The 13477-nt window shown below is 39.9% G+C and overlaps 1 protein-coding gene across 1 annotated transcript in view; it reads left to right on the top strand.

Annotated features, from left to right (window-relative positions):
* LOC128703750 (equilibrative nucleoside transporter 2) overlaps nt 1–13477 on the top strand; it is a 151634-nt gene that overhangs the window by 96593 nt on the left and 41564 nt on the right. The window contains exons 6-7 of the mRNA XM_070086909.1: nt 8224–8456; nt 11209–11313. Coding sequence (XP_069943010.1) covers nt 8224–8456; nt 11209–11313 — 338 coding nt within the window. The remainder of the gene's footprint in view (nt 1–8223; nt 8457–11208; nt 11314–13477) is intronic.

Here is a 13477-nt window from a genome sequence, read left to right as displayed (position 1 = left end):
GCCTACCAGGAGAACCTTTACCTTAGCCAGCCTACCAGGAGAACCTTTACTCTAGCCAGCCTACCAGGAGAACCTTTACCCTAGCCAGCCTACTAGGAGAACCTTTACCCTAGCCAGCCTACCAGGAGAACCTTTTACCTAGCCTGCCTACCAGGAGAACCTTTACCCTAGCCAGCCTACCAGGAGAACCTTTTACCTAGCCAGCCTACCAGGAGAACCTTTTACCTAGCCAGCCTACCAGGAGAACCTTTTACCTAGCCAGCCTACCAGGAGAACCTTTTACCTAGCCAGCCTACCAGGAGAACCTTTTACCTAGCCAGCCTACCAGGAGAACCTTTTACCTAGCCAGCCTACCAGGAGAACTTTTACCTAGCCAGCCTACCAGGAGAACCTTTTACCTAGCCAGCCTACCAGGAGAACCTTTTACCTAGCCAGCCTACCAGGAGAACCTTTTACCTAGCCAGCCTACCAGGAGAACCTTTTACCTAGCCAGCCTAGTAGAACTGTTTAAGTATACCAGGAGGAAAGTTTGTTATGGGATAATGAAACTATAAATAATTACAGAAACTATGTATATCCAGCTACAGTATTTATACCAGTATATAAAACAAAATACTTCTACAGTGGACCTCTACCCTAGCGAAGAGGAGAACTGTTTAAGTATTTATAAGATATTACAGGGTCGTTTGTTGAACTTGTGGAAATAAGAGGAGTGGAGTTACGAATGTATTGTTTTATAGTTGGCAGACACCGAAATATAACTCTCTACCCCAGTCGCATACCTTAGCTAATCAGTGATATCATTAAAAAATTAATGTTCCTGAGTTAGAAACAAAGTGAGGAATTTTAAAATACAGTGATAGAAATACCATCTCAGGTATTTCGTCATAGAAGGAGCTGCCGGAAGTCACCAGTTTCTCAAATAAGCAAGTTATACTTTTTGTATTAAGCTGAACACATATTACTCTTAAATAATATTCCAGTAGTCCTTTCATGAGCTAGTCCAAAATCACCGACCAGATTCGTTCAAAAAATAAGTGAACTAATGACCGGATTCAAAAGCTGACAGAGACTCTAGGTACCCTTAACATCCAACCAGATTCGTTGAAAAATAAGGTATCCTCTGACCGGATTCATTATCTAATGGGGTTTTTAGGCGCCCTTATCAAACACCCAAACAGTTACTGCTAGCAGCGGTAAGAGGGTTATATACACATACACATATAAATACAAATAGATACACATACAAATTGACAGATTTACACATTAAGGAGGCTATTAGTAGAATATACAGCATAACAATAAAAAAATAACATCATGAAACTGCATAGCTTGCAACAGCAGCAACAAACGGGCTACTGCATGGATTACGTGCAACTTCTGTGGGAAATGGGCCCACACATCTTGTGCAGATATTTAGGAATCATCTACAAGAGATATTAAACCATGGAAGTGTTTTTGGGTATGACCACATAAGAACCAATTGTGGAAAAAAAATCACATTGGTATTAAAAGACGGAAACATCAAAACGGCCTTCATAGAAAAACTGACAGCATTCTATAACAGATGGGAAAATAAAAGGATTGGGCCAGATAGTGCTATCGCCGATGCTGCAGATGTTGTCCTGGTAGACACTATTTGTAAGAATACAGAAATGAAAGCTGGTGGTCCTGAGGGAGACAGGAGATCTATTGGGGAAACACGTGTAGACAAGGACATGTAAAACCCAAAGTTACAAACTAGCAATACCACTGGAGATAGTAAATAAGGGGATGCCCCAAGGAATAGTGAAGATAAAATACCAGAAAATACTGGTGAAGGCACCATTGTTAGTACAAGTGCTGAAGATAGTAAAGAGACAGAAAAACACGCACCAGTAGGGAATGCAGTCACGAAACACCAAGGCAAACAGAAGTCAGACCTATGTAAATTCTGTGCATTAGGTATCTGCAGTCATGGAATATCTGGAAAAACAGATGGGACGTGCAACTTTGACCACTCCAGAAAATGCCGTGCCAATATGACAACAGGAAAACGCAGCCTTCCTTCCTGTAAGCTTTTCCACCATGAAATGTGTCACTCTTCAGTTCAGGAAAGACAATGCTGTAACTGACATTGTCATGCACACCACCTAAGACAGATGTGACAGAGTGAACAATTAAAAGGGCGGGGGGTGGGTTAACCTGTACGTCACAAAGTCACTGATAAGCTCGGAACTACTAAACGCCTCAAATGAAGTTGTTGAAGTTTTGGCAGTATAGATCGAGACGCAAAACCTGGTCATTGTGGTTGTATACAAGCCTCCAGATGCAACTTCCTAACAATTCCAGAACAGCTTTTAAAAACTGATCATTGTCGGGAAAATCTTCCAGATCCTGTCCCAAACATCTTGCTCCTGGAGGATTTCAACCTAAGGCACCTAAAATGGAGGAATATAGCAAATAATGCTGTAACAGAGATAACCCCAGGAGGCAGCTCAGATGAAAACTCACACACACGAGCTTTTAAATCTCTGCACCAACTTCACCTTAAACCAGCAAATAATAGAGATAACAAGACTGGAGAATACACTGGATCTCATCTTCACTAACAATGATGATCTGATACAACGTATTACCCTATCAAAAACAATATACTCAGATCACAACATAATAGAGGTTCAGACATGTGATCACACACGAGGAAGTTTTCACCAAATTCAACTTCAATAACTAAAACATAAGGTGGGACAAAGTAAACCAGGTCCTAAATGATATAAACTGGGAAGATAGCCTAAGCAACACGGATCCAAACCTATGTATAGAACAAATTAACTTTATGGCTCTCGAAGTATGCTCAAGGAAAAGAGAGAGAAGCTGAAAACTAGAAAGAGATAGGTGCTCTCTATACAGGCGAAGGCAAAGAATAACAGAGCAGCTAAAAGAGGCCAATATATCTAATACGAAGGGAGGCACTGGTCAGTGAAACAGCAAACATCGAACTTAAGTTAAAGTAAGCCATTCATGAAATTGAAAGAAACCCAAAATATTTCTTTTCTCATGCCAAATCTAAGTCGAGAACAGTCAGTATTGGGCACCTAATTAGACGAGACGTATCCTACACAGATGACAACAAGAAAATGAGTGAGCTACTCAAGTCCCAATGTGACTCGGTTTTTAGCTAGCCGCTAACCTAACCAGACTGAGAGTCGAAGATCTAAATAATTTTTTTATGAGCGAGACACAGAATTTGGTAGACTCAAACCTATCTGATATTATTCTGACGCCAAATGACTTAGAAAAGGCGACAAATAACATGCCCATGCACTCTGCCCCCAGACTGAGACTCATGGAACTCCGTGTTCATCAAGAACTGCAAGAAACCCCTATAATGCGCTTTTAACATCCTATGGAGAGGGAGGGTGGACACAGGGGTCGTCCCACACCTGCTGAAAACAACAGACAGCTCCACTCCACAAAGGTGGCAGTAAAGAAATAGCAAAGAACTACTGACCAATAACGCTAACATCCCATGTCGTAAAAATCTTTGAAAGGGTTGTAAGAAGCAAGATCGCCCTCATCTAGATACCCATCAGTTACACAATCCAGGCCAACATGGGTTTAGAGCAGGTCGGTCGCTCCTGCCTATCCAAACTACTAGACCACAATGACAATGTCCTGGATGCTCTGGAAGACAAACTGTAGATGCAAAAGACTTTGCAAGAGCCTTTGACAAGTGTGACCATGGTGTAATAGCGCACAAAATGCATGACAAAGGACTAACAGGAAAAGTTGGTAAATGGATCTATAATTTCCTAACAGATAGAACACAAAGAGTAGTAGTAAACAGAGTAAAGTCTGAAGCAGCTATGGTGAAAAGCTCTTTTCCACAAGGCACAGTAGTCGCTCCCATCTTGTTCTTCATCCTCATTTCTGACTTAGACAGGGATGTAAGCCACAACACTGTATCTTCCTTTACAGATGACACCCGAATTAGCATGACAGTGTCCTCCACTGAAGACACTGCAAGACTCCAGGCGGACATCAACCAAATCTTTAAATGGGTCGCAGAAAACAATATGAAGTTCAATGGTGAGAAATTTCAATTACTCCTATATGGAAAGCGTGACGAAATTAAAATTATATCGGAGTATAAAACATTCCAACCACACAATAGAGCGAAAAACTAATGTAAAAAACCTGGGAGTGATAATATCAGAGGATCTCACTTTCAAAGACCAGAACATTGTATCAGTCGCATGTTAGAAAAATGACAGAATGAATAATGAGAACCTTCAAAACTAGGGATGTCAAGCCCATGATGACATTATTCAGGTCGCTTGTTCTATCTAGGCTGGAATATTGCTGCACATTAACAGCACCTTTGAAGGCAGGTGAAATTGCTGACCTAGAAAATGTACAGAGAACCTTCACGGCACACATAACTGCGATAAAACACCTCAATTACTGGGAACGCTTGAAGTTACTCAACCTGTACTCTCTAGAACGCAGGCGGGAGAGATACATTATTATATGTGCTTGGAAAATCCTAGAGGGATTAGTGCCAAACTTGCACTCGAAAATCATCCCCTATGAAAGCAAAAGACTCGTCAGACGATGCAACATCCTCCCGATGAAAAACAGGGGCGCCACTAGCACGATAAGAGACAACACAATAAGTGTCAGGGTCCCAAGACTATTCAACTGCCTCCCAGCATACATAATAGACCCCTGGCTGTCTTCAAGAAGGCGCTGGACAGGCACCTAAAGTCAGTACCTGACCAGCCGGGCTGTGGTTCGTATGTCAGGTTGCGTGCGGCCAACAGTTCCCTAAAGTAATCAACAGTAACAGCCTGGTTGATCAAGCCCTGATCCACCATGAGGCCTGGTCACACACCGGGCCGCGGGGGCGTTGACCCCCGAGACCCTCTCCAGGATCATTTTTTAAGGCCTCATTTAGATCATATGGCTCAGTTCTGATCTCTCTATTCTACGCATGTTTGTCAATGTATTAGAGTATATAGTGAGAAGGATACCAGAGTTAATCCATTATACAAGGGATTTTTCTTGTTAAGATAGACCGAGATTATTTATTTAGCATTCTCTGAATGTGCGTAGAATGAAAGTTGAGATGACTGAGGTATACAAGTGGAGAACAAGTATAAATAAAAGAGATATATGGTGATAATGATATCTAAGTGAAAACATGTATTCAAGTTTATAAATTCAGATTTAGGAAACATTTAGACAAGAACATGTTTGACATTTGAGTTGTAAACGAGTGAAGCAATGTAACCAGTAGCACCGCTTCATCTAATACTGCACTATCCATAGAAATTTAGCGCTTCTCTAGCATAATAATAACAATAATAGTAATAATAATAATAATAATAATAATAATAATAATAATAATAATAATAATAATAATAATAATAATAATAATAATAATAATAATTATAATAATAATAATAATAATAATAATAATAATAATAATAATAATAATAATAATAATAATAATAATAATAATTTGAACAAAGGGTTCGAGCTCTCAACCTTTCAATCCCATTAGAAAGTGTCTTGATCCCAGGAACTGGAGCATCTCTCCGCTTCATGGGATAAAACCTGGTTACCCTCCACACATGAATAAGACATAATAAAACATTACAGTGAGAAGACATTTCGCCCACCAGTAACTGCTGCTCCTCCAAGCACTCTAATAGCAGTATCATGTCCGTTAAGAATAAGTCAGGTCAGGGTTTCTAAAATTAAGAGTAATCCTGATTTCTGTGTGAGGATGTTAGTGGTGGAGATCAGAGCAGATTCTAAGCTCAGCCAGTTACGTCTGTCTGTTTCCTTGATAACAAGTTTGGTATTGGGGAAGTTCATCGGTTGTTTTTCCGTGTTTTGGTATATAGTACAAGCATTGGTGTTGCATGATATGTTAGCAACCCTAATGGTGGCTTTGGCTTAGGATTTAGAGAGGCTCTTGTTTGTGTTTATGACAGATAGAACTATATATCTGTTATATATTACCTTAGAGTCTTGTTAGACTGGAGGCACAGCCTCCAATCTAACAAGATACTAATGCCAACAAATAAATCCCCCCAGCATATAAACAGTACATCCTCATTTGCACTTGTGATCATACGTGGCCTTAAGCTATCCACCATCAACAAAATACGTTTCATTAGTGGACTTTTTGTGGAATCAAATGCGAAGTTTGTGGCATTCACAGAGACTAACACAAAAGACCACTTTGACAACCAAATATTTATAACAGGGTACCACTTATTAGATATGACCAAAAGAACAGGCAACAAGGGGGGGGTTGGTTGGCCTGTATGTCAAGGAGGCACTTATTCACAGTTACTAAACACCACGAATGATGTAGTTAAAGTTTGAGAACCAAAGAAGAACACTGAGAACCAAAACCTAGTAATTATGATTGTATATAATCTACCAATGCAACTTTTCAACAACTCAAAAAACAGTTATTGAAAATTGATTACCGTCTGGAAAACCTTCTAACCCCAGCCCCAAATATCTTTCTGCTTAGTGATTTTTAATTTATGACATGCAAAATGGAAGAATGTAACAAATAATGTTATAGCAAAGATAATCCTTGATGGCAGATCAAATGACGTCACACACACATGAACTGCTAAGTCCCTGCAATAAACTCATCCTAGGGAAGCAGATAGTGAAGCCAACAAAACTGGAAAACACAGCTGACTTTATTTTCACGAATAATGATGACATGGTAAGAAATATAACAGTATCAAAGACAGTTGATTCAGATGACAACCTAATCGAAATTCAGACGTGTATACACAGGGATCCTGACAAACAAAATGCATACAGTTACTAGGATGTCCTCACCAAATTCAGCTTTAACAATAAGAACATCGACTGGGATCAAATAAATCAAGTCCTTAATGCAACATGCTGGGAAAATATCGTAATGATGGTAATTTAAGATCAGTGGTCAAAACGCTCGGCTGCATCATCTCCGTCACACCCTTCTCCTTTGGAAAGTGTTCTTCATTATGGAACTGATTCTACCTCCAGGCATTTGTCTCCAGGCAGGTGCCTCGAGAAAAAAATTAACAAGGATCCGAACCAGTGTCTTGGCAGCTGAAGTATGTTCTAAGCATATTCCCCTTAGGAAAAAGAATAGAAGAGGTAAACTAGAAAGAGAGAGATGCTCCCTATACAGGCGAAAGCAAAGAATCACTGAGCTTCTAAAGATGGCTAAATTATCTGAAATGCGGAAGGAAACACAGACTAACGATGTAGAAAATACTGAAATTAACTCAAATGATTCATACAGGATCCAGAAGAAACAAAAGTAGATAAAAGCAATTAATAAAATTGAAAAAAAATCCAAAACATTTCTTTTCATATGTCGAAAACAAACACCACATCCAGTATCGGGCCATTGCTTAAACAAAATGATACACAAACGACGGCAAATAAATGAGTGAGATGCTGAAGTTTCAGTATGACTGTGTTTAATGAATAATTAATCAAACTAAAGTTCAACAGTCTAAATGAACTCTTCATGACCGAGCCTCAAAACATTTCATTATATGCCATATTCATGATATAACCTTAACTCTAATGTACTTTGAAATAGTCATTGACAACATGCCCATACATGTTAAAATGAACAGAGATAACTGATTAGAATTTTTTACGTATATGATACAATAACAGTGAGAACTCAAGGAAATGAGACACCTGAGTATGCTAATAGACTATGTACGCACGTGTGTGTTGTGTGTGTTGTGTGTGTGTGTTGTGTGTGTGTGTGTGTGTGTGTGTGTGGGTGTGTGTGTGTGCTCAATTGTATTCAGCTAACTGTGGTTACAGGGGTCGAATGATAGCTCTTGGCTCCGCTTCTTCATTGGTCGCTACCAGATACGTGTGTGTTTGAGCACACTAATAACATTCGCGTATTTTTTCACTGGTATTATTATATTATTGTATTAATACAATCATTCGCTCTTAAGTAATTCTTTGCCACAAAAACACTAAAGCAAAAAGAACAATCGTGAAGCGAACAAGAGAAATATTTATAGCAGCCGTACAAGCGAGACATGAATAATAGCTAGTTGTAAGGACTAATAATTACTGTAGTTGTCACTAATACAAGTTACTAACAGTAACTCTAGTAGCTGTCACTAATACATGTTACAAACGGTAACTCTGACACTAATTCCGTCTCATACACTCAACTGACAGTTTGCGCAGCTGTGACACAGGGGTCGATCTACGGTCTGTCTGGGATCTTCCCATCCACATGCATCAACAGCATGTACTCCGGCCAGGCCATCGCTGGGGTGTTCTCCTCCCTGGCCCGCATCATCTCCCTCCTGCTGGGAGACGAACCAGTCACCAGTGGACTCATCTTCTTCGCCATCGCCGACGTCTTCTTAGTCTTTTCCATTATAGAATATATTTTTCTCACTAAAATGGTAAGTTTAGAACACCGAACCTATTTTTGCCTAGAATTAAGCCTGTTGTTCTTCCGTTCACTAGGATCTGTATCACCTCTATAGGTTAATTTCGTCCCCATGAGGTTAATGTGAAACCCAAAGCACTTGTCCTTTGTTATAATTGGCTCTAGTAGTTTTCTCCCTCTAGCTTAGTGCAAGTTAAAAAAAAAACGTACATTGTGCGGCATAAGTTTTTAATGCAATTAAATATCAGCATTGAAGATTTGAAGCGAATCAGGAGATACATTCACAAGTTATTATATGGAAACTTATGTCACAGTTGCTTAGTCAAAAATGGCAGATTGGAACCTACGTAGCCAAAAACTAATTCAGACCTGCCACTACGAGATACCCGTTTTGAAGGTTTAAAATAAATCAGAGGAGACATTCTCTAATCTCACAGAGAACAGTATCTAGGAGAAAAAGAAGCAGCATTTTAAATCTGAAGCAGCTCCGATATTGCATTCGTAAGTTATTATTGAAGTTGTTTCAGTAAGACACTCGTAAATTATCTGATAAAAGTTGTTTCAATCTTTTTTCATTTCTTCAATAATAAGAGCAAATTGACATTGTCCAGTTACTTCACTGGTACCAATTTATTTAATAAACCTGACAAATTCAGCAGCGTGTATCTTCCTTGTCTAGTGTGATCATTATCCTGAACCTGACTGCAAGAACTGGGGCGCCAGAAGTGTGCACTTCTAAGAGTACCAAACAAAATAGAAAGTGACTTTTTGCCAGAACGCTGCACCTGTGGTGATGGGTCTGAGGGAGACCCTTGTCTTGTGGTTTTCAGGGTGACCATACATACACATCTCGTATCCTTATACTCTATAACATACCAACAACTCCTTTTAAATTATTGATAATTATGAACCCCAGAAATCAGTATGGTCTCATTCATTTCTGGTCTCACTCTTACGCTAGAACCAAAGAAGGTGTTCCGTTGGGTTTCATTCTAAGGGCTCTTAGAATCTAATGCCCCGATTTATTGAAAAAACGAGTTCTTAAAATCACGGAGATATTCAGCAGTTTACATTTTCCTGCCACTTTTATACGAAATTACAGAAGGAAAGCACAGAGAATAATGTGAAAGACCTGGAAGTGATAATGTCAGAGGATTTCACCTTCAAAAACCACAACAGAGTAACTATCTCATCTGCTAGAAAAATGATAAGATGGATTATGAGAACCTTCAAAACTTGGAACGCCAAACCCATGATGATTCTCTTCAAATCGCTTGCTCTCTCTAGGGTGGAATACTGCTGTACGCTGTCTCCTTCAAGGCAGGCGAAATTGCTGACCTGGAGAATGTACAGAGATCTTTCACGACACACATAAATACGATAAAGTACCTACGTAAATTACTGGGAATGGCTGAAGTCCCATAATTTGTATTCCCTGGAACTCAGGCGAGAAAAATACATGATAATATACACTTGGAAAATCCTAGAGGGATTAGTACCAAACTTGCACGCGAAAATCACTCCCTGCAAAAGGAAAAGGCTCGGCAGGAGATGCAACATTCCCCCAATGAAAAGCAGGGGCGCCACGAGTACACTAAAAAAAAACATAAATGTCAGAGGCCCAAGACTGTTTAACTGTCTCCCAGCATACATAAGAAGGATTACCAATAGACCCCTGGCTGCCTTCAAGAAGGCGTTGAACAGGCACCTAAAGTCAGTACCTGACCAGCTGGGCTGTGGTTAGCAAGTCGGGTTGCGTGACGCAAGCAGTAACAGCCTGGCTGATCAGGCACTGATATACCACAAGGCCTGGCTTCAGACCGGGCTGCGGGGGCGTTGACCCCCGAAACCCTTTCCAGATAATCTCCAGACAGACATACCCCTCTAGGGAGGTTCCTTGATAGCGGTGAGGGGCTCTTGATCTAGGGAATTGGATGTGTGCTCCAGTTCCTCTATAACTGAGCCTGAATGCCTTCGATCCCCCCCACCACAGGCGATGTATAATCCCTACGGGTTTAGCGCTCCTCTATGATTAATAATAATAATGATAATATTTTTTCCCCAGTACCCGAGATTACATAAGAAAGTCAATTACATCCTCAACACTGTCATCACCTCTGATAAACATATTACTAAGTTTAAATGGGTTAACGTTAGTTCCAAAGGGAATGCAGACATCTACACTATTCCTTGTAGTTTAATTCATGTTAAGCGCTAAACCCATGTGTGTTATTTTGCGCAAGACGTGGTGCAGGCTTGATCCTCCGTCTGCTGAGCTCGAGACAGATGCCCTTCCTATCTGAAGCAGTTGTAACATAGCGTTCATGTGTTAGACGATTAGGGATTAGTCCATACATGTGTACCAACTGCAGTACATCAACAAAGCTGTGTTTTACATTGTAATACGGCTTTACACCACATGGATTGGTCCGGGGTGAGTATCTGAGAACAAAACAGGAATCAGCTCTCATTCACACTATAGACACCATCACTCAGAACCAGGGAAGTTTGCAGTTGGTGGGACCCCTGACTGCCGTGCTCCTCAGCACACATCGCCCTCCTGACCCGACATAGTCAGGTCACCACCTCGGTAAACGGTTCCATGTTATCATAGTGCTTTTTTATCAGTTTCAGCTATTATTATTATTATTATCATTATTATTATTATTATTATTATTATTATTATTATTATTATTATTATTATTATTATTATTATTATTATTATTATATGAATTCCTAAAAAAAATGCCTGATGTGGCTTTCAGACATATTACGCAGAGATGAAGAGCGATTCGGAGAAGAAGGAAGTCCTGGAGACTCAACCAGAGGTCAAAAGTAACTGGGCGTCCTACCTGGTGGTCTTCAAGAAGGTCAGTGGTTGCCTTTTATGACTCCAACCTTACTAGTACAACCTTCTCTCACTTCAAGTGCACTTAGCTGTTATTGCCGACAACATAGTTACTCACGTATTGTTGGTGATGCAGACTGGTACTCAGGTATTGCTGGTGATGCAGACTATTACTCAGGTATTGCTGGTGATGCAGACTGGTACTCAGGTATTGCTGGTGATGCAGACTGGTACTCAGGTATTGCTGGTGATGCAGACTGGTACTCAGGTATTGCTGGTGATGCAGACTGGTACTCAGGTATTACTGATGATGCAGACTGGTACTCAGGTATTGCTGGTGATGCAGACTATTACTCAGGTATTGCTGGTGATGCAGACTGGTACTCAGGTATTGCTGGTGATGCAGACTGGTACTCAGGTATTGCTGGTGATGCAGACTGGTACTCAGGTATTGCTGGTGATGCAGACTGGTACTCAGGTATTACTGATGATGCAGACTGGTACTCAGGTATTACTGATGATGCAGACTGGTACTCAGGTATTACTGATGATGCAGACTGGTACTCAGGTATTGCTGGTGATGCAGACTGGTACTCAGGTATTGCTGGTGATGCAGACTGGTACTCAGGTATTGCTGGTGATGCAGACTGGTACTCAGGTATTGCTGGTGATGCAGACTGGCACTCAGGTATTGCTGGTGATGCAGACTGGTACTCAGGTATTGCTGATGATGCAGACTGGCACTCGAGTAAGGGATTCAGTACAAAATAGCAAGAATGATAATATGAATATTTTAAGGAATACATTATTTTAATTTGTTAGAGCATATTATAATGACAGCAACGGAAAAAAATACAGAAATATCAGCCTGAGGCATTGATCGATCTTATTGAATTTGTTGGGGTATAAAGCAGTCACTGATGTGTCCTCTGGAACCTACCTAAAAAATTTTTAGATTTCGGTTTTCAATTATCCCAGACGATGTTATATTTACTTAAATGATGTCGGGTATTTTTATATGTATGCTTTTGGGAGTGTTTTACTCGTATTGGTCAACTGGTGAGATTGTTTGAACATGCGACGTGTGACGCATCATCATGCAGGGGAGTTTGACTTGTTTTATTCAATAGACAATTGAATTATCTTTTGTTTACAGAGTTCTGAAAATTTTTAAAACTTCCATCCTTGCCTGTGAGGTATTTTTTTTTTTTTGTACAGAGTAATGAAACGTATTTATTTAATATAGGTTTCATGAAAACTTGCCATATATGTTAGTTTGTCAGTTACTTCCAGAAAAATCTGAACTCCATCTGAAGATCGAATTAAAACTATGTCCATTTTGCATAATGGCTAAATTTCCGAGTCAGACAAAATTTTTTATTTTCTTCAAATGTTTGGGACGTGAGGTTCCACGTGAAGCCACGTCAGGGAAGGCTGATAAAGTCCCCAAGTGACGCTCTAGACCAGTGGTTCCCAAACTTTTTCAGCTTGTTACCCAATTTAACATGCCACATAAAGCATGTTACCCCTTTCACAAAATGTTGTTATTATTGATATATATGGCTAAACGTGAACGTATACAGCCTCGCATACTCTGCTAATCCTAGCAAAACCATTGAAAACGTAAGAACCACACATACATTATATATAAAATTAATAATAGCTACAAATTCACAGTAACAGTGGGTAAATACTAACTATATAGTGCACAGGGCAGTACACATACATACCAGCTTATGTCTACCTCGGCTGATGCTCACAGATAAACTGACAGTGTGAAATAGAGGCAGCCTCAGGAAGTGAGTGACGCGTACTGGACAGGTCGATCTGGGCTACTGAGTGACTTTTGTCCTGAAGCATACTTGTCAAAATACTTTTGGGTTTCCACACACTTAGCTATATATTTCTTCTTTTCTAATACTGTATATTAGTTTTTGATGTTTATTGTTATTTGGTTTAACTTTATTACTTACTTATAATAGGTTTACTTTACAACTTTATATACTAAGACAAAGTTAACAATAATCCTCATACCGGGTACCGCATTGTTTTCTTGATTTTCAGAATTCATAACTTTTTTCTGTCACCCCTCCATTACCCCCCAAAAATGGTTAAATTACCCCCAGGGGGTAATTTACCCCCAGTTTGGGAACCACTGCTCTAGACGATGCTCGGCCACAGATGCC

This window comes from Cherax quadricarinatus, chromosome 20 (genome assembly GCF_038502225.1).
Source record: "Cherax quadricarinatus isolate ZL_2023a chromosome 20, ASM3850222v1, whole genome shotgun sequence".
NCBI lineage: Eukaryota > Metazoa > Arthropoda > Malacostraca > Decapoda > Parastacidae > Cherax > Cherax quadricarinatus.
This window is presented reverse-complemented; position numbering and strand designations above follow the sequence as displayed.